We start from the raw sequence: 22,458 nt of genomic DNA on the forward strand, positions 1-22,458 counted from the left end.
TAATAATAAATAAACAAATAAATTTAAAAAAATAAAAATCTGTATATAATGAATTATGGTACATTACACTATCATGCCGAAAATAGGAGCGAGCCCTTACTGTAGCGCAATCATTTTCCTGGATATCTACCTTTGAAAGAGTTTAGTTCCAGCCCAGTCAACACACCTGCTGAATTTGTTGGTTCAGTTGTGTTTAATTAGCGTTGGAGCTAATCTCTGCAGGAAGGTAGATCTCCAGGAGTAAACTGTTGGTGAACTAGTGATTACAGTTCTGGGTGATGAACACAAATGTAGCAGGTCCAGGTTGGAGACAGCCGGGAACTGGTAGGAGAGGAATCTCCCTGCGGTTAATTTGGATAACAAGTTTTACCTCACAAATAACTGAGTGTAAATTTAGCCACTGCAGTCCTTAAAACTGACAGTGCAAAATAAGTAAAGAACGGCCAATTACACACTGACTGATGTGGGCTAGAATGGAGCCCAAATTAGACATCTGCTCTGGTTTTGCTGACACCCTTAGGGAGTAATGTGTCGTATCACAGTCTTTTAATTGTAAGATTGTCACCAAAATTATGGCTGAAATGACAGATAGAGAGAATGAGAGCGGTTAAATTATATGATAATAATCAGTATGGCTATCTGATAGTGTCTGAGGGGCCACCGATGAGATTTAAAGGAACAGCTCACACATTTTTTCCTAAAAAACAAAATTACAGTTATATGGGAAACACAAGGTCTTTTACAGAATTTTTGAGCTTTTTTTTTCATAAAATGTATGTGTGTAGTGATCAAGGATTGGCATGCTCCAAAAATGATGACTTGTGTGCCGCATTAATCTTCTGAAGCCATAGAGTAGGTTTTTGGACTATGTCATAGACAGTATGGAAAACGGCTGCATGAACATGTTGCAGAATATTCAATATAAAAAAGAAGGTCATAAATTCATATAACAGTGTGTTATTTCCCCTCTTTCTTTAGAGGACCTTGTGCATTTGCCTCATTGTACACGGTCAGTATCTACACTGTTAAAATCTGTCCTGTGACCTTTCTCCTCAAAAACATGCTCGCTCACACTCAAACACAACACGCACTGCTTTCCTCCTTTTTAATCTGTCAAGCTCATGGGAAAGGGTCTATTTAGTCACGCCCCCTGATTGATGCAGCACCATCAATTTAACCAAGCAGTCTCTCTCGCACACATGCTATGGCAAGCTGCTTTAACATTTATTTCACTTAACGTCTTATGTTTCTAGTGCTTACTATTAAATTACTAGCAAGTCATCCAGTAGTGATTAGTATCCTTTTTTATTAGTCACTCTCCGCCTCATTTTTGCCATAAGAGCGGGCACAGCCATTTGTAAAATTTATGGATTTGGGTTCCAGTCTCATCCGCGTCCAGCTATTGTACAAATAAGCTTGTTTTGCTGCTTGATATTGCATATTGGTGTGTCTTACCATATTATTTTAATGTTTTGTCTTAATTATGAACACAGTGGTTTGTAGTGCAAACAGTTTTACCATTTACTGCACATTGTTATTCTTCTCATTATTTCCCTATAGTGGTTAATGAACTGGAAGTCTCACCCATAGACTCATTTCTGCGTTGAAGAATAAGGTGGATAAGAAATTAATGGGACCTATTATCACAACTTAAATAAATGGTTGCAAGTTAAAAATTCTAGCATATTATTTTAAATAAACCTTTCAGTTTTGTCTAAATGTTTGCGAGTTTTGTTGTGCTGAAGAGTAGCACTCCTAGTTAGGTTATGGGTGGTTATATGAAAGTATACACTACACTGTACTAGGGCTGCACGATTAATCGCACGATATTGTGAGGCGTGCTTAGTCAATGAAGCTGGTACTTTGATTAGTAGTAAAGCTGCATCACGTGCGTTCAGCTGGAGCGGCAATTAATACACAGAGCCGTAAATCACTGACAAGCTACACCAAATCGCGCTCATAATCGCACATGAATCGCATTCGATTATGAGTTCAATTTGGCGTAGCTTGTCAGTGATTTACGGCTCTGTGTATTAATTGCCGCTCCAGCTGAACGCACGTGATGCAGCTTTACTACTAATCAAAGTACCAGCTTCATTGACTAAGCACGCCTCACAATATCGTGCGATTAATCGTGCAGCCCTACACTGTACACTGTATGAACAAGCATGCACTAATGCTAGCAACAAATGATGTTCATTAAATTTGTATGTTAAATAAGTTAGCATGCACAATGCTAGCTGTTGATTTTAACTGAAATAGAGATGATGAATTGGTTTCAGGGCACAATTCAATTTGTTGGAACAGCCTGATGTAATCAACTTAAAAATGTATATTTATGCTGCAAATTATTTGTTTCATCTCTAGAAGTTGACATAATTCAAAAAGATGGATGCAAAATTAATTTAATTTAATGTGCTAATTGCCATTACAGTGTGTCAGTGTGATTAAGTAATCCAAAGATCATTGGAGTACATTTTGCAAGAAAATATTACTTTAGTCTTTCTATTTCAAAATGTAATGTTTAATTGAAGTGTTGCTTGCTGTTTCTTTGTAATTATGAAACAAAGTTTTCTACACAATTTCAACTTTAAGTTTGTTCACTTTCAACTATCATGTTTTACAATGTTTTTTTTTTTTTTTGTTAGCTGGTTCCAATTTTACTAGTAACTGTTTTAATTTTTCTACTACAAATTACATAAAGACTACCTGTTAGAAAATAATGTGTATTCTGGTAAAATTGAAAAAGATTATAGTCACTTGTATGTTATTTACTAGTATTAAAATGCTCATAAACTGAGAAATCAAAATTTTCTTGATCTTTTGAAATATAAGAGGTCATTGTACTATAAAAACATCCTGTAAGTTTTAGAACTCAAAACTTTATTATTAGTCTAAAATCAGCCTATATTGAAGCCAACTTGCCATAACGACAAGTTGTTGAATGTGCCACTTTATGACATAATAGTGTGGCTAAACACCGCCTCCTCAGAACAAGATCAACGCCCACTTCTACATGGCTGCCTGTTTAGCCCCACCCACCGATTTGCGCATATAATAAGTAAATAACTAGAGTGGCAAACGCTCGATTACAGAAACGAAAAAGATGGCTCCGATGACAACAAGACATTGTGCAGTGCCAAGTTGTGAAAAAACAGTTTGCATTGCCTTCGTTCTGATCCCAACATTCCAAAACAGGACAGAAAATAGCCTATTCTAAATTGTTTATTGATGTAAAAAAAATTATAACATTATAAGTGGACATTAGAGATAAGTGCTAAATAATAAAATAAAGGCAGTTAATGACTCCTTTAAAAATACGTAAAGTAATAATATCGATATGTTAGTTTTAAATAATTAATGTTAAAATGGCTTGCCATACGTACACAGATACACAGGCACACACACATACATGCGCACATGAGAAAGCGACAGCGGATTACAACCTCCAGCGGCCGCGCGCACATCTGCCTGGATGTTTACGTAATATATACGGTCTCTCTATGAGCTTCGGGTCAAAGAGACGCGTTCCGTTTTGATTTACAGAGCATCTGCTATTTTTGTAGCAATACAGCCATGTCACCGTGCGTAAATACGCGCAAGGTTTCCGCGCCGTCCCTTTAACCTGGAAACGACTGGACTCTGTCACCTCAGTACGCAGTAAGTCCGTTTTTCGTCGTTAGCGACTACGTGGACGCCACTGGTCACTCCACTGGGCATGTAAACGCATCTTACGCGTCTAGCGCGTCTCTGCGCACTCGACCTTTTTACGATGTACGGCGAGGATACGCTGGAGCTAACGGCACCGTTATGGTCGCCTGGTCCCCTGAAGATGCACTGGATGTAGAAGTATAGCCATGACTGCATGTGTGAGAGAGGGTGCTTGAGTGTGTGATTGAACAGGATGGGGAAAGAACAGGAACTCTTGCAGGCGGTGAAGACGGAGGATCTGATTACCGTCCAGCGGCTCCTCCAGAGACCCAAACAGGGCAAAGCGAGTGAGTATCACACCCACCGATCTTTAAACGTCTCATCACACCCTCCACACACCCCCTTGCTATAGCAAAGCTTTAATGACCACCTAAACACACACGGCTTTGGAATTGGTGATTTTATATGACGAAACACATTCGCTTTGGAGAAACAAATAAATGTTTCGTTAACAATTGCGTGCATTTCCCATCAATTTCCTCGTAAGAGCATGTGGAAAAATGACTTTGTAGGCCTTATGCATATTAGTGTCGTTGGTAACCGGCAGCCGAGAACCGGTTCGTTTTCAGAACGGCTTTAATTTTGAAACCAAATGATTTAAATGACGTTCATAAGCGGTTCTCGGTAATGTATTTTTCCGCCGATTCCAACAGAGTTCGATTTCTAAACGAACGACTCTTATCAAACCCTTTCCTTTTAGTGAATCACAGCCAGTTTCGTCCGAATGACTCCAGAGTGAGTCGGTTCTTTTTTAGTTAATATCAGCTCAGATGTCTACATTCGCTCATTGTAACGCGAGCGTTGCTTTTGCGTCGCGTCGCTCAGTGTAGATGGGTTGTCAATACTTGATGCTCGCTGTGTGTAACGGCATGAAAGTGGCGGGCCGCGCCAAATCCGCTTTGATGTCCAGATGAGCGCGCTCGGATATGGCAGGTGGCTCAAGATCGCTAAAGATTAAAGAGATGGAGTATTGAAGGAAACATGTGCAGATGGATATTGTCATTTTACATTTATGCTCCATTAGATGTGCATAATATGGGAATTTATGCTGTTGATAGATAGCATCTTCTTGTTCTTAATTTATGTCAAAGTGGGCTACCTGTTATTCATATTAGATGTTGCGCCTGTTTGAATTAACTAGCTGTCTTTAAAATGAGACAGACAGACAGATAGATAGATAGATAGATAGATGGATAGATAGACAGACAGATAGAAACCATCTTGTTGTCCTTGTTGAGAAGTATGAGGCTCGGGAAGGGAAGAGGGATTATATTAGTGAAAAGCGCCAGATGTCAGAGTGATAAAGTGTGTGAGTACATGAGAGAGAGAGAGAGTGAGAGGCCACTCACTCACTTGGGCGTCTGTCCATTATGACGGGTAAAGGGGCGTTCACACTGACAAGAGGTTGCCAGGTCACATTAGTGTTGGTCGTAATTCTGAGTATGGCATGACCATGTCTTTATGGTTGGAGAAATTAAAAATTAAAAACTGCTCAGAAGGAATGCAAGCAAAAGGCGCGCTGTGTAAACACCTCTCTTAAAGGAATAGTAAAGGAACAGGCTGTTCAATATAAATGAGTTTGATCCTTCATTGGAACAGATTTGGAGAAATATAACATTACATCACTTGCTCACCAATGGTTCCTCTGCAGTGAATGGGTGCTGTCAGAATGAAATGAAATGAAAATGTTCTGTACAAGTAAGCTGGTCAGCTTTGATGTTACAGGAGATGGACTATTTTACTGGATGAAGCTTTATTATGGGTTATGGCCTCGCCAGAAGTGACAGTTTAAAGTTAAAATGCCTTATTTATGATTTTTTTCATAAATAAGGCCTTTACTGATGGACTGGAGTTGTGTGGATTACTTGTTGATTAATTTGTAGCTTTTATCAGCTGTTTGGACTCTCATTCTGACGGCACCCATTCACTGCAGAGGATCCATTGGTAAGCAAGTGGCCTGAGGGTGAGTAAATTGTCAGTAAATTGTCAGCAAATTTTAATTTTTAAAGAGGTCATCGGATGCTCGGAGTTCAGTTTTACATGTTGTTTGAAAATAAATGTGTGTTGGCAGTGAGTGTACACAACCACCCTATAATGATAAAAATCCACCCAGTGGTTTTTATTTAATCTGTAAAAATAATTTCAATTCACACTTGTCTGTGTGATGACACACCGACTGAGGCCGCTCCCACGATAGTTGATTGACACAACCGTCTTACCTTAGACCCGCCTTGAATGAGCAGTTTCGATGCCAGAGCAGGGACGTAGACAAGAATAGCTCCTAGGCGATCGAGGTGTTCTGTTGTTGAATGTAATAATGAACACAGTAGTTGTCATCTACTCCTGACATCTGAGCTGCTGAAGATGCAGTGGATTACGTTTGTTTGCAAAGGGAATGCACCTCCCGATCCAAACAAATGTGTATATGTTTACGCAAATCATTTGTGATCCAGCTTCACTTATAGCAGAAAGGAGTATAAAGGTCTTTTTGTGAATCTTTGCTGAAGTCTTTCCTAATAATGTGCTAGTTAGGAAGTTTCGTGGCTAAATGCGACTAAATGTGGCTAAAGTAAACAGGCTCGTCACACACACGTATATCGATAATGAATGAGGAAGACATAGTTTTAAAAATGGTTGAAAATGAGAAGAATAACACCACCCAAAGCATACAACTGAAGCACGTGTTTGTAATAAACAGATAGTTACTGTGTGTTGGTCTGGACTTTAATATAGTTACTGTTATACTTGTTATTTGTAGTATGAACATGCCTTTAGAGTATAAGTGATTATTTTTACACGGCGAGGAAAACAGGCTGTCATTGCTGTCTCAACCTAGAATGAGGATGCAGATAGTATGTGACTGTTTTAGTAGGTCCAAAATTAGGCTCAGCTGGACTAGATTTTTGTCTTATTTATACAATAAATAGTGTCCTGCAGATACAGCGACTGTTGCACAAGATCAGGCACACACACCCAAACATGCGCGCACACATGTCTATAATTGAAATGCAATTACCACTTCCAGTGCCGGGTAACATCCCAGGTGGTGAGAGATGCATCTCCTGCTATGGTAGGAGGGGCGGCCTGAAATGAAAGCAGGCCATTCTGTGTGTATGTGTGTGTGTGTGTGTGTGTGAGAGAGAGTTTTACAATAATAGCTATACTGAAGATGCCCTTCTTTCCCTTGTGTTGGTAAAGAAACCATTCACTTTTTTAGCCACCATCATTTTTAGAAAAAGAGAGGACTGAAATTTTTATCTATACCTAAAATTATAGAAAAGAGTGTAGGACACAATGCACCGTGGAGTAAATATAAGGCATTGTAGATGATCTTTTTACAGTTTTTTTCACTGAAGGCATAGCAGAAGTGAGAATCAGCATACATACATACATACATACATTCTGTGATTGTTGCTAAACCCTTGCTAACAGCTTTACATCAATGTCCAATATGTTCTGCGCTGCTGTAGTAGGTCATTTGGGGTAAACCATAGCTGTTGATGTTCCAGTCTCAGATTGCTGCATCATCTCTCAAGAGACTCATAAATGAAATTGTGTGTTCTCTTTTGGTTTATTACATGACATCCTTGAACTTTCACTTCCTTGACCTTTGTTTGATAGCAGCACGCTTACGCCTCCCCTGAAACTACAACAGAAAAAAAAACTTGGCACAAAATTGTCTATTTTGATTGGTTTTACTAAATTAAATATAATTTTAAATATATAATATCGTACTGTTTTTATATCTGTGTTATTAACAAACTTGCTGTATGTCAATTTATTTAAATTTTATCAGAAATTATGGTGTTTGAGGGAGTGGCCATTTAATAAGTTAAGTTATTTAATAAGTAGGCAGGGAAGAAATGTGTTCGTTTTGCCTTGGATGTCTGAGCTGGCAATGACATCACACTCAAGTTGCCTGCGTTCCAGTACACGAGTCGGAAAAACAGGATGGAGGCGTCAAGCGTTAAGAATACCAGTCGATAAAAATACATAAAATTATACAGATAATGCCGAAATATGCACTATTGAGTTATGGTAGTCTGGCATTTCCATCTGGTAAAGAAACAAATACTCAGAGACGAGCAATATTAATTTCCCCAATGTTGTTTTTGTGGTACAAGCAGCGTGAATAGTTTTAGTCCCGCCCCTCCTCCACTCTGATTGGTTAGTTGACCAGAAAGTGACAGTGATGAGCGCAGTGTTTTACTCAAAGTTGAACATTCAACAACTCTCGGCCCCTGAGAAAAAACGTCTGGGCGCTAGGCGCGATAAAGACATTCAGCGCTCAGCATGCTCCTGCCATTTTAAAAAACACAGCTCTCCCAGTGGGATCAATTGAAAAAATATGCCAGCCTTGGGAAAAAAAACACTTTGGTGGACACGTAGCCTTATGCATATGATACCCGAAATTAGAAACAATTCAGGAGTTTCGAAGTCCTCATCCTTTGGTTGATTTCTACAGGATTTCTGGGAGATGCTGGATTTTTGAAAGTGTGTGAAAATATGTTTGCGGCATAGACTCTTTAAAATGTGTCCAAGAGATTTACATGTTCTGTTTTTTTATCCATGCCCCTAAACATGATGCAGAATGGTGCGAAATATGGTTGCTTTACCTGTCAGTCATATGGCCTTTTGGGCAGTCCTTGGCCATTCAAAGCCAAAGATCCCAGACTTTTTGGTGCATGTCTCTTTAAATGATAATGAGCTACTGCTCACCCAACCCCTCTTTTCCTTTTTGGTGTATTCGGTGGTGCTTCACCATTAAAAACAAAGTACTACAGCAGCTCGAGTGTGGAAAAAATGGTGAACAGTGTACTACTAGCAGAGGGTTGAAACATGCTAATACAGGACAGTCAGTCAGCGGTTTTGGTGGCGGGGCCTGGTCAGTATGACGTCATACTACTCAAAAAATAGAGACTGTTTAGGTTTTTTGGGTTTAAAAACTTGAGTAAATACATTTTTTATTATTGTAGGGTGATTGTGTCCACACACTGCTAACACACATTTTTATGCAAACTATGTAAAAGTGTATTTTGCATCCAATGACCTCTTTAACAAAAAATGTTTTATATGTAGATAAATCATTTTCATGTTTCCACATACCTATTTTTCTATCCTAGTTCTCTTTTTAAACATGTGCTCTTTGTCAGTATCTGAACATATTGATATAATAGAGCAGATGTCTATAGACCTCCCAAAAGATTAAATTAGTGCCTGTAAAAGTTCGTAAGCATGATGATTTGACACTGCTATTTCAAGACTCCTTTCTTTTGTTTTTTCAACTCCTTTCTCTTGTTCTAGAGCAGTTCAATGTTGCTCTTACATGGGCAGTGCCAGTTAACCACTGATTGTTGACATTAGGGCACCTACAGCACCTGCTACTGTGATTAGCATAGAGAATAAGGTTGTAAGTAGCTTTCAGTTCAGTTTGAGCATGCTAAAATATGTTTGAATTAACCTGATTACGTCTATATCAAATGCGACCCTGGGCCACAAAACCAGTCATAAGTAGCATGGGTATATTTGTCGCAATAGTCAACAATACATTGCATGGGTCAAAATTATCGATTCTTTTATGCCAAAAATCATTAGGATACTAAAATCATGTTCCATGAAAATATTTTGCAAATTTCCTACTATAAATATATCAAAACCTAATTTTTGATAGTAATATGCAATGTTAAGAACTTCATTTGTACAACTTTAAAGGTTTTTTTTCAATATTTTGATGTTTTGCACCCTCAGATTCCACATTGTCAAATTGTTGTATTGTATAAATCTCAGTTTAAAAAAATTGACCCTTATGACTGGTTTTGTCGTCTGTGGTCACAAATACAGAAATGAATGTAATTTTAAAGGGCCAGATGATAGTATGAATACTGTCAGCTCATTAAGTAACAACACATAGTTGCACTAAGTGTGTGTAATAAAATGACCTGGACAGTATAAATCCTATTTGATTTGGATATTATAAAAGGATTCATTATTTCTCATGTTATTCCAAGTCTTTTATGAATGACGAGCCTCCCACAGATTCATTCAAGCAGCAGAACAGATGGAAAGTAGGGGAAAATCAAAGCATTTCAGAAATGTTTGTTCACAGCGCCAATGATTCTCAAAAATCCACAACTGGAACAGATTCGCACAAGGTGGCACATTTGACCCATTTTTAGTATATTTCTGTCGCTGATTTCATTTTCACGTTTCCCAAAGGTCTTAAGAGATAGAAAGACAATCCAAGTGGACTGGATGTTTGATAATTTATGAGCTAACAGGATTTGTAGTAGTTTTAAATAGTCATTTAGAATAAGTGTACTGTTTGTGTTTTTTATCTATAGTTTCTATATAGTATTGTAATATAGGAAGGATTGTTGCATCATAAAATACGACTGCAGAAAACTTGCTTGAGGCTAGTAGAGTATTAGTTTTCTCGAAATGTGAGTTTTCTGACTTGTTATATGCATGAGTGTCACTTTAAGAAATGATGGGGACAGTTGAGTTGTTGCTCCCAGGATGTTGTGGGATAGTGGATTGAATCTCAACTACTCGTCTGTCTACAGACCTGTGAGGATCCATGAAAGTGCTGCATTGTGTCAGTGGACTATAATGGATTTATAATTTCTTTTCACAGTTTGTTCCTAAATGCAGTTATATAGTCTTTAATGGAAAAGCTACATTTTTGCTGTATGTCATCTTGTTGATTTGACTGTGTATATTTTGAGTACAACTTATTGTAATTCTCTCACTCAACAAAATACCTTAATTAGGAAACTAGGTCAGGTGAAGTATATAATAATGTTTGCTAATGTTATTAATTAAAGTTATTAGAAAGAGGTTCCTGAGTTGGAAAAACACTTAATCCTCCTTTGTGTATAAGGCATTTTATTTTGTAATCTTTCTGTTTAAATGAGCCATAATTGCATCTGTACATCAGTGGATGTATATCAGAAGTGGCGGAACATTTGCTTGAATTTTGTGTTTTTGATTTTAGTACAATAGACAGCAAGATGCAGAAAAAACACTGATGCTTTCTGCTACTGATAACATCCTCATTGAGCATTCAGCAATATATTACAAATAACAAATTCCAGCACTGACTCACCATTCATACACAAAATGAAACCCTGACAATTGGAAATGCTTCCTCTGTATCCGAAAAACTCCATTGTTGTGGGACAGATTGACACCTACTGTATGATTATGTGAAACAGGAGCAGGCATTGTGTTAAAGATTTTTAGATACTCAAACTTGAGTGATGTTTTTGGACTATAGGTACATTTTTGTTAACAAAACTGAAAACTTGAATGCAACTCATTTATGTTTATCTGGTTTTCTGCAACTGTGCCTCCTCATAGGGCCTCATCACTGCACAATGTCTGTGTGTGTGTGTGTTTTCTAGCCACCCTGTATGGTGTGAGCAGGACATTCCCAAACCAGCGAAAAGAAAATGCCAGAACACATCAGCTCAACCAGCCATGAACATCAATGCACTCACAGAAAAAAGCAAGAGGGAGGGAAAGACAGAGAAGGAAGTACCATTTAGCTCACCCTAAAGGAGAATACATGCATCATGCAACTTCATAGAGAGGACTTTTTGTAAATGTATCCAGTGAATATATATATTGAAAATGCACTACAGTTATTCACCTCAGTGGAGACTTGATATATTTACACTATTTGCATTTAACCCTCTGATGCATTATGACCACTAACTGTCAGAATTAATCATTTTAAAATTATTTAGTTCATATTAACAGATTAAAATGATTATGTTTGTGTTTTGAAGTTTATAAAAAGCCAAAACTTTAAGATTAGTGTTGTTATTGCTGACTAAAACAAAAACTGAAACTATTAAAAATGCTTTTGTTAATTGAAATAAAGCTGAAATAAAATAAGATAACAGAAGTTCATTGCCAAGGTCAGTTTTTCATGTAATATTTATATCTTGGCAAGTTGCCTTGGCAATGAACAGAAATTAAGTTCCAAAACTTATTGTTTATAAAGTTAAGTAGAATTATATATATAAAATTATATAAAATTACTAAAATTAAATAAAAAACTTTTTATAGCCTGAAAAAAAGCTAATTCAAAATATTAATAAATACTATAATTGTACATTGGAAAAATATTTTTTTAATTTGTACATACAGATTGATAGAGTATGTAATACCATTTCAGTGTTTCTGCTTAAACATTTCATGTTTAGTTTAGTGTTATTGTAGTGGTTTATGAAATTTACAAGCACTTTTTGAGTTAAAAGTACTTAACTCAACTTAACTAAGTATTTACTTTGTTTCAAAGTAAATCCTGCAACATTTTTGGTAACATTTTACAATAAGGTTGATTAGTTAACATTAGTTAACTACATTAGTTAACATGGACTAAGAATGAACAATACTTCTACAGCATTTATTCATCTTAGTTAATATTAATTCCAGCATTTACTAATGTATTATTGAAGCATTATTGTGTTTGTTAACATTAGTTAATGCACTGTGATAATAAATAGTGTAATAAATGTATTGTTCATTGTTCATTCATGTTAGTTAATACATTAATGTTAAAAATGACATCTTATTGTAAAGTGTTACTCATTTTTATTCAGTCTATATAAATAATACTAAAAAAACTGATTTTTCACATTGTGATTAATCCATCACAGGGTAAATTCTGATATGTTGTATCTTTTTTTTTTATTTATTTTTTTTAAAAAGCACTGGTATTCCCTATTAGTATGTGTTTTTATTACTGTGGTTATTTAGTTATTTTTGGAATTGTCGATGTATAGTTGTAAGGCCACAGGTTATGAGTTAACTTTCTTTATTCAAACATTTCTTGAGAACTTTGAACGTTTTTGGGTCCTTGAATGCTGTTTGACCTTGAAAAGTAGATAAAATCAGAAGATTGAGTGAGATTGTTTAGCAACATTTGAATTACTGGCATCCAGCAAGAGTTATTAAAGTTGTAATCCAGCTCTTTTCATGCATCCATAACTGTCAGATCTGTAAAACCCAGTGCTAAAGTGGGTTTTACGATAGCTTCCTTAGCGGTGGTTTTGTCGTTGTCATTGTCAGAGCTTCGCATTGTAAACTCAAGCTGATCCGTCCCCAGTTGCAGCTGACACTGATTGGTTGGGCCGTAATTTTCCCAGACAAGGAGGTTTCATTGGACTTGAGGCCAAATGCGGAGCTGAGAATGTGAACGCTGAAGATTCATCTGTATGTACAAGGCCAAGTGTGTGCGGTGCTGCAGGACGAACCTGCGCTCTTAACAGGGTGACACAGATTCCTGCACAGGCCGTTTTCTTTGACCACAGCCCTTGTGTCCTTGAGAGGGGTGTTTAACCTCTGTTGAGTCCTTGTGCTTTGCCATTGCTCTGTTTATGAGTGTTTCTGTTCTAATATATATATCTTATTGTTTTTATTATATATATGCATTTCATTCTGTGCAAGTTTACTGTACTGCAATTCATTGTGACTCATAAGATATTTGTTGGCAGATTTTATTAGTTTTTTTGCTTATCCTTCAGGGACATGGCAAGCAGTCAAAACAAGAAGTGGTTCATACATTTAAAATGCCAAAATTGATTTTTTTCTTCTTCTATTGGTTTTAGTTGTTCACTCCACTTTGACATTCTAGTGACACCACTGATGTGTAGTGGACATCATTTACTAAGTAAATTGTGTCATTGATTTGTTGGACAATATCTTTCTTTCCTTCTATATAGTTTTATGCAAAAGTTTGGGAACCCTTTGCAGAATCTGTGAAAATGTGAATAATAACAAAATAAGAAAGATCATATAAAATGCATGTTATTTTTTATTTAGTACTGTCCTGAGTAAGATGTTTTACATAAAAGATGTTTACATATAGTCCACAAGACCAAAAAATAGCTGAAATTATTAAAATACCCCCCCCTCAAAAGTTTGGGAACCCTTGGTTCTTAATACTGTGTGTGGTTACCTGGATGATCTATGACTGTTTTTTGTTTGTTTGTTTGTTTTGTGATGGTTGTTCATGAGTCCCTTGTTTGTTCTGAACAGTTAAACTGAGCACTGTTCTTCAGAAAATTCCTCCATGTCCTGCAGATTCTTTGGTTTTCCAGCATCTTTTGCATATTTGAACCCTTTCCAGCAGTGACTGTATGGTTTTGAGATCTATTTTTTCACACTGAGGACAACTGAAGGACTCAAACACGACTATTTAAAAAGGTTCAAACATTCACTGATGCTCCAGAAGGAAACACAATGCATTAAGAGCCGGGGCGTGAAAACTTTTTGAATTTGAAGATCAAGGTAAATTGTACTTAATTTGTCTTCCGGGAAACATGCAGGTATCTTCTGTTGCTTCTGAAGGGCAGCACTAAAAAGAAAAATTTGGACATCTTCATCCGGTTCAAAAGTTTTCACCCCCCGACTGTGTTAATGCATTGTGTTTCCTTCTGGAGCATCAGTGTAACTATATGTAGACATCTTTTATGTAACATATCTTACTCAGGACAGTACTAAATAAAAAATAACATGATCATACTTATTTTGTTAAAATTATTCACATTTTCACAGATTCTGCAAGGGGTTCCCAATCTTTCACATAAAACTGTATAGTTTATTTAAAACCTTTTCCTTCCCCATATTGGGAAAAACAGAAGTATAGCAAAACAGTGCATGCATTTCCTTGCACAACAGGCAGCATAAACAGTGTCTGACTAGTATGTGTGTTGTCCAGCACCTGAAGCTGTTGATGTTAATGTGTAGTAAAATATTCCAGGGGTCGTGGTAGGTCAGCTGGAGTCTGGACATCGCAGGTTTTTGCTGCATTGAGCTGAGCTAGACAGGTCTTGTCTTGGAGATGAAAACAGAACAAGGCAGGCCTTCAGTAAGATGTGCTGGTTCCACTTGTGTCGTTTTAGAAAGCTGTTGTGGTTTTATTCTGGGCTCTGAAGAAGAACAATATCTGAAAATATGCATGTGTTATTTTCTTAAAGGAACAGTTCACACAAAATAAACATTCTGCCGTCATTTACTTATCCTTGTGTTGTTCCAAACATGTATTTAAGTGAACATTAAAAAGAATAGTTTACCCCCAAATTAAAATTTGCTTAAGATTTACTCTGAGGAATGATTTACTCTGAGGACCCTCTGGCCTTTTTCACACCAGGATCGGATCCTCTGCAGTGAATGGGTGCCGTCAGAATTACAGTCCAAAAATCCACAAGTTATCCACACAACTCCAGTTAATAATGCCTTGTGAAGTGAAAAGCTGCATGTTTGTAAGAAACAAATCCATAGGACATTTTTAACTTCAAGCCCTTACTTCTGGCCAAAATACCAGCCCATAATCCATAAAATTGCTTCGTTATGCAAATTTTAAAATGCAATATGTTGAACATAATAGCTGTTTTTATATGTAAATATTCAGAATCTGTATTTAAAATGAAGGAGGCACAAGTAAATATATATACAAAAAAATGTAAGAAATGACATGAATTTACTGTGATGATTTACTCATGATTTATTATTTATCATCATATATGATTGAAGTCCTTTATGAAAAACATTCGCTTTATGCTGTTTTATTTCATCTGTTGCTCTTGATCGGAGTCTTCCATAAATATTCATTTTATACGTAGAGTTATGGTACATGTTTATTAGGGTAAAGCAAAAATGTTGCCCCTTTTTATGTCACCTGTAAGTTGTAACCTGGTCGCTGTATGCTTTTAGAAAAGAGCTGCATCAACTTTCTGCTTCTTTTTTTGTCTTGATGGAAGAAACAAAGTCTTACAGGTTTGGAACAACATGATAACAGAATTTTCTGTTTTAGATGAAACTCCTCCATTTGATGCTGACTTCATAGCACTCAACATCATTTCAACACAATTATCATATCATGGCAAAGCTGTACTTTTTTTAAACAATCTCCAATCTTCAGTTTCACATGAACCTTCAGAAATCATTCTAATATGCTGATTTGAATATATTATTATTATTATAATTTTTTGACCAAATAAATACAGCCTTGGTGAGCGTAAGAGACTTCTTTTAAATGAATAAAAAAAATTATTGTCCAGTAGTGTATTTAACCTTATTCATATTTCATATTTCAGAGAAATTTTATACTTAAAATATTGTGAATTTGTTTGTGGAATAGTACTTGGGGAAGTCTATACCTGTTTTTCGCATCCATGTTTCATGTTGTTCTCACACCTGAGATGAACATCTGGTTTTGTATATGGGGACATGCGTACATGCTTAAATACTATTATTCATAAAACTAGTCAATCGAGTTTCCATGGCAATGCTGAGCATCTGTATTGGCTGAGACTAGAGCCGTCTGGGCATCGACATATTGCACTCATGTTTTTTATCCTCTTAAGGCTCTGTGTCGGTGTGTGTATTTGATGGAGGGACAGGCTAATCCATGACGTGACGAGAAAGTACCAGAGGAACACGACAGCCCTGTTCCTACTAAAACTCCAGATCTGAGGCTGCCTTTTCTTGTTGTTAAATTGAATGTTAGATATATTAAATGATATTATATTAAATACAGCAGCACTGTAAAATACAAGTAGTACAGTCTATCTATACTGTAAGTGAATCCGCTCAGCGACATGATAGACAGTCACAGCCAATCAGTGTAGCATGCTCATCCACTTTTTCAGCAGCCTTGGTTTCAGAGGTAGTTTTTCCATTCATGTTTCCCTAGAGATTTTTAAACGGATAGTTCACGCAAAAATGAAAATTCTGCCATTAATTATTCACCCTCATGTCGTTCCAGACCCTCCATAGACAGCAGCGGTACTACCACGTTCAAGAAAGGTAGTCAGGGCATAGTTAAAATAACCCATGTTGCATTAGTGGTTCAACCGTAATTTTATGAAGCTACAACAATACTTTTTGTGCAAAAATAACGATTTTATGCAACAATTTCTTTTCTTACGTGTCAGTCTTTGGCGCATGTTAACAAGAGTACTGTGTCACGAAACTCTTTTAAAAACATGTCGACTGACATGTTTAATTTCATTTCATTTTTGGGTGAACTATCCCTTTAAACTTTTAATCCCCTCAGGAAGTTTACTTCACTATATTACAATTAAATCCTATTCTAATTATGACAAACTAGATATCATTGTAAAGGTCTAAGACTCCTATTTTACCACTTGTTTTTTTGTTACAAATTATGTATGAGCAGTAATAGATTATATAATGAGAAAAGTGCACCTCAAATATCTACATCATGTATGTTTTATAAACAGTAAAATAAGCATGTATTTGACTGAAATTCCAGAAATCTAGTGCGGTGAACGTTTATGTTTAGCCCTACCCTTTTCTTTCCGACAACAAAGCACTTGAATGCGAAAAGCTTGTAATCATGACTTCATAAGTCAGAAATAAGAAATTTCCTGTAGCACGTAAAGGCAGCATAAGCTCTTGACCCTTCGCAGGGAGTTTGATTGACAGGTGATCTGACCAATCATAGTGCAGAATCTGCCATTTTTATCCGACAATCAAACCAGACAGGTGGACATAACGTTGGTGGACTTGAACTTGAAAAGTGGTGTGTATTGAAACAAGATACCTTATGAAGTTCATTCATGTTTATTTTGTGCTATAACTAGTAAAAAGGAGGAGATGATCGGTTAATGTGCTACTTGAACTGAAGCGCTACAGCGATCTGTACCAACAGAGCCACAAAAATGGAATTTATTGTTTTAATTTCTTAAAGGGGTCATTGGATGCTAAGTTCACTTTTACATGTTGTTTGAATATTAATGTGTGTTGACAGTGTATGTACAAATCTACCCTATAATGATAAAAATCCATGCAGTGGTTTTTAATTAATCTTTAAAAATAATATCCCCTTTTTCAAATCGAGCCTTGTTGCGTCACACAGACAGAAGCCGCTCCCACGATAGTTGATTGACATGAGCGTTTTGCCTCAGATCAGCTGTCACAGTCCAGTAACCTTCCTTGTTTCGATGCCAAAGCAGGGATGTAAGTTAGATTGAGCGATTGAGGTGTTGTGTTGCTGGATGTAATAATGAACATAGTGGTCGTCATTTACTCCCGACATCTGAGCCGCTGAAGATGCAGTGGATTAAATTTGTTTGTGAATGGAATGCACCTCCCGATCTACATATATCCATATATGTTCACGCGAATAATTCGTGATCCAGCTTCACTTACAGCAGAAGTGTGTATAAGGGGCCAAAACGTGGTAGTTAGGAAGTTTAGCGGCTAAAAGTAGCTAAACGCGGCTTAATGCAGCGAAAGTAAACAAGCTCGTCATTCCACCGAGAGAAGAGAGGGGCGGGGCGAGCAGAGCTCATTTGCATTTAAAGGAACAACCCCTTAGAATGAGATGATTTTTGCAGAGCTCATTTTGACAAGGTAAAAAGGGTGTTGTTTTACAAAACCATTGAAAATTTTTAATCAAAGTATATTAGAGACTTTTCATTAAGACCCTAAAGAATCATATCAACTGGATGGAAAACTGGTGGAAAATGGGCATCTGATGCCCCCTTTAAAAAATGACAAAATTGGAAAGCTGAGACTTTCATACCTAAAGTAACCTGTTTTGTCAGTTTTCTCTTTGCTCCGCGATGTATTTTTCACTGCGTGAGAATGTGTGGTGTGAGAGCACCATGGCTTGTTGGACATTAACGCAACAGTAATGGATGCGGGCCGGTCGTTGCAAAGAATCAGTTGACAAAATGTCCAGTAGCTCATCATATGTAGGACAAAAACTTAGATTTACATAGACCAGATAACTTTGTCAAAGAGGAGACTTAAAGAAGGTCATGTTGTGACCGAGATGTTTGCTGTTTCTCAGTAAAGCTGTTTTTTTTTCTTGAATTTGCATTTTTGTTGTCTTTTTATTTTTCATTTACATAGACTTTTTGCCTTTTATGACGAGACATAAATAAGACAAAGTAAGAGGCGTGGAGATTTCTGTTTTATTTTCTCGCTCTTCTCAGTAGAAACAGATTTTTACTCAAGGATCCATGTAATCTCATTACTGTCTAGGAAAAACATTGGCGATATTAAAGATAAACTCATTTGTGATTTTTCTTTTCTATGGGTTCCCTCATATGTATTTTTAGCGTCTAGTGTGAAACTGACAGTCACGTGTATGGCACGTGAGGCCAAACTAGTGGAAGAAAATCGTTGTTCTCTCCATGTTTCTCTCTCTCTCTCATTTTCTTTTCACAGTCAGCTTGCTCAAGCTTCAGGCCATGGCTGCTTTAAACTGCACGCAGTTAGATGATGCTGAGGGATGCTGAGGGTTTGTGTGTATGTATTGTAAGAGTGTGTGTAAATATGCAGCGCACACTAGTCCTTTTTGGTGGTATTGAAGAGACCGTGGTACATTTGCTGTGACACAAAGAACCAAATATAACTCACAGAATTCAAAAGGAGTGTAGTGGTAAATGTGGCAGTATATGTTCAGCACGTGTTTTGCGCGTCTACCCACTTACAGCACTCATGCTTTCGGGTCATTTTAAAATGATAATCATTAAATATCTATAATTATAGCCGTGGGTTAGGCCATGAGAATGGGGGGGAGGGAGATGTGTGTGCGTGTGTGTGTTGTTCAGATTACTGTGCTTGTCCCAGATTATGCTTCAGAGCTGAGAGATTAAATTACTTCCTATAAAAAAAAAGCAAGCATGGTGGAATGCCATTATTATATGTGTGTTTTCTGAATTGTTTATTTGGTACTCAAATAATTTACTAAAACCGTTCAGTCAAAAATGAGGAAGAAAATACGTTATATTTTGCATAAAGCAAACATTTGTGAAACCATTTTTATTCACATTACAATTAAAGTAAATATTAACATTTTAATTAAATATTAAATTCGGTTAGTATATGTTAATGTATGAATGCATCTAAAATAAAGACATATTTTTTAGCATTACATTAATGGGAATGAGAATGCCTTTGTTTTTAAAGGTGAATGTTATATCACATTTCAGTCTAGAATTATATGATATATTTTATATAATTTGAATTATATGATATATTTTATATCATTTTTATATAATTTATATATTTTATATAATTTGTAAAACCATTTTTTAAATGTAATTTAAAAAATTTACAAGCATTAAAAATGTTTGTATTTTTTTTTTTAATTAAATTTTAAATGAGTACGTATTTATATATGAATACAACTAAAACTAAAAAATTGTAGCATTTTTTATTTGTGACCCAGGACCACAAAACCAGTTATAAGTATTTTTTTCCCAAAAAGTATATAAATAAATAAATAAAAATAAATAAATACATTTTTTATACATGATCTGAAAGATGAATAAATAAGCTTTCCATTGATGTGTGGTTTGTTAGGATAATAGGATAATATTTGGCCAAGATACAACTATTTGAAAATCTGGAGTCTGAGGGTGCCAAAAAATCAAAATATTTAGAAAATTGCCTTTAAAGTTGTCCAATTGAAGTTCTTAGCAATACATATTACTAATCAAAAATTAAGTTTTGATATATTTATGGTACAAAATTTCTTTACTTAATATCCTAATGATTTTTGGCATTAAAAAAAAAAAAAAATGATATACCTGTGCTACTTCCAGGTCCAGGGTCACATTTTTTGCATTACAGTAATGACTACTGAGGCTTTATTGTCGTGAAATAGAGGCACAATGTTAAAAGTCTTGTTGGTTTTATTTTCTTTAGGCAAAATATCAGTTCTTTTTATTCTTCCTTTTGATTTTGTTGTGAAATATGAGCAGGGCATGTTTTTGACAGGTTTCATGAGATTCATGAGGTGAAACATATCACGTCTTTAGAGTGAACCTTATCCACTGCTATAAATTATACACCCTTTCCATTTCCTCTTGGGGGAGTACACTTGAGTAACCTTAATCTAATTCTTGAGTTTGGAATATTAACCTCAGCATCAGTTCCATGAAAGGTTTGTAGCTCTTGTCATCTCTTTTGTACTGAACTTGTGTTGTATCCTTCAGTATCTTCATAACCAGTGATAAGGCTGGATAAGTCTTAGTCTGTCCCGGCAGGGGATTTGAAGCTCAGTAAGTCTTGTTCTGTGTTCACCCCATCCCGTGGTCCAGCATCAATATCATAGAGCTTGACAGATTAATGTTGCATCTGACCGGAATGTTGAACATTCCGAGGTCCTCGAGTAGTTAAAGTAACATTTCTCTACTTAAACTTTGAGGCTTTCAAACATGAAACAGGTGATTTATACCTGTAAAAAGCACTTTATCACTTTAAACATTCAAGAAACCATTTATAATAGTTTAATCTTTTAAAAAGTGGTTTCTGTCACATTAGGTATACTAAGGTACATTGGTAGGAAAGGTTTATTATAATCTTTTCCCAACTTAAAGGAATAGTCCACCTAAATATGAAAATTCTCTCATCATTTATTCTCCTTCAAATCTATGCATCTTTTTTTCTCCTGTGAAACACAAAAGATGGTTTGAAGAATGCTAGCAACTGAACGGTTTTGATTCCGGTTGACTTCCATAGTATTAGTATAAACAAAAATACAGTGGAAGTCAGTGGGAACCAAAACTGGATACCAACATTTTTCAAAATATCTTTTGTGTTCAGCAGAAAAAAAATAAATGCATACAGATTTGGAATGACATGAGGCTGAGACAGAATTTAAATTTTTGGGTCTTTTTTTATCACAACCTTTTCACAACATTGTTTTGCTCTTTCGGTATATGTTTTTTGTTTACTGTTGCAATTAGTGACCTGAAATATATGGAATCTTGTTTCTCCCATGTGATTAAAAAATAAAAATAAAAAAGTTAATTTTGACTTTTCATCTTACATTTCCAAGAAAAAGGTTCTGATTTTATATCTCCCCATTCAGAGATTATATTTCACATTTCACTTTTTTTTTTTTGTGCAATTCTTAGTTTATACAGTATTTCACAATTCAGACTTTTGTCTTGCAGTTGTGAGTTTTTATTTAATAATTCTTTTTTCTTGCAATTTTTTTACATATGACAAATCATCCTTTTTAGTTTATCTCAATTTAGACTTTTTTTGAAAGAATTCTTACAATTCTCAGTTTATGTCTCACAATTCAGACTTTTGTCTTGCAATTCTGTTTATATCTCAAAATTCAGACATTTTTTCTTACAATTTTAAGTTTATGTCTGAGAATACAGACTTTTTTCTTGCAATTCTGAATGTACATCACAGTTCTGAATTTTTTCTTGCAATTCTGAGCTGATTTCACAATTAAGACTTGTTTCCTTGCAATTTGTGGTTTATATCCTAAATTCAGACTTTTTTCTCACAATTCTGTTTATCTCACAATTTAGAATTGGTTCTTGCAATTCTGACTTTATATTTCATACTTTTTCCTTGCAGTTTGTAGTTTTTATCTTACAATTCAGACTTTTTTTCTTGCAGTTCTTAGTTTGTATCTCACGATTCTGACCATTTTTTTCTTGCTAAAATAAAAGTCGGAATTGTGACATATAAACAATTGTGAGAAAAAAAGGTATAGAATTGTGGTAAAATTGTGAGATAAACAGTCGCAATTATCTTTTTAATATTTTTATTCCATGATGGAAACAACAACAGTTGTGTACTAGAATTTGCGAGATAAAGAGATTGGAAGATAAAGTGTCGTAATGACCTTTTTTATTTTATTTTGGTGGAAACATGGACTTCCATAGAATTATGCTCTCTGAGCTCTGTCCTAAGTAAATCCTGCCTGTATTATACAAGCATCCTTGTAGA

The 22,458-nt window shown here is 35.8% G+C and overlaps 1 protein-coding gene across 1 annotated transcript in view; it reads left to right on the forward strand.

The window, feature by feature from the left end:
* Window positions 1-3,401: 3,401 nt before the first annotated feature.
* Window positions 3,402-22,458, forward strand: part of si:dkeyp-9d4.3 (caskin-2) — a 55,808-nt gene continuing 36,751 nt past the window's right edge. Inside the window, 1 exon segment of the mRNA XM_051105393.1 lies at window positions 3,402-3,998. Coding sequence (XP_050961350.1) covers window positions 3,905-3,998 — 94 coding nt within the window. The 5' untranslated portion in view covers window positions 3,402-3,904.

The sequence above is a fragment of the Labeo rohita genome, unplaced genomic scaffold, assembly GCF_022985175.1.
Source record: "Labeo rohita strain BAU-BD-2019 unplaced genomic scaffold, IGBB_LRoh.1.0 scaffold_98, whole genome shotgun sequence".
NCBI lineage: Eukaryota > Metazoa > Chordata > Actinopteri > Cypriniformes > Cyprinidae > Labeo > Labeo rohita.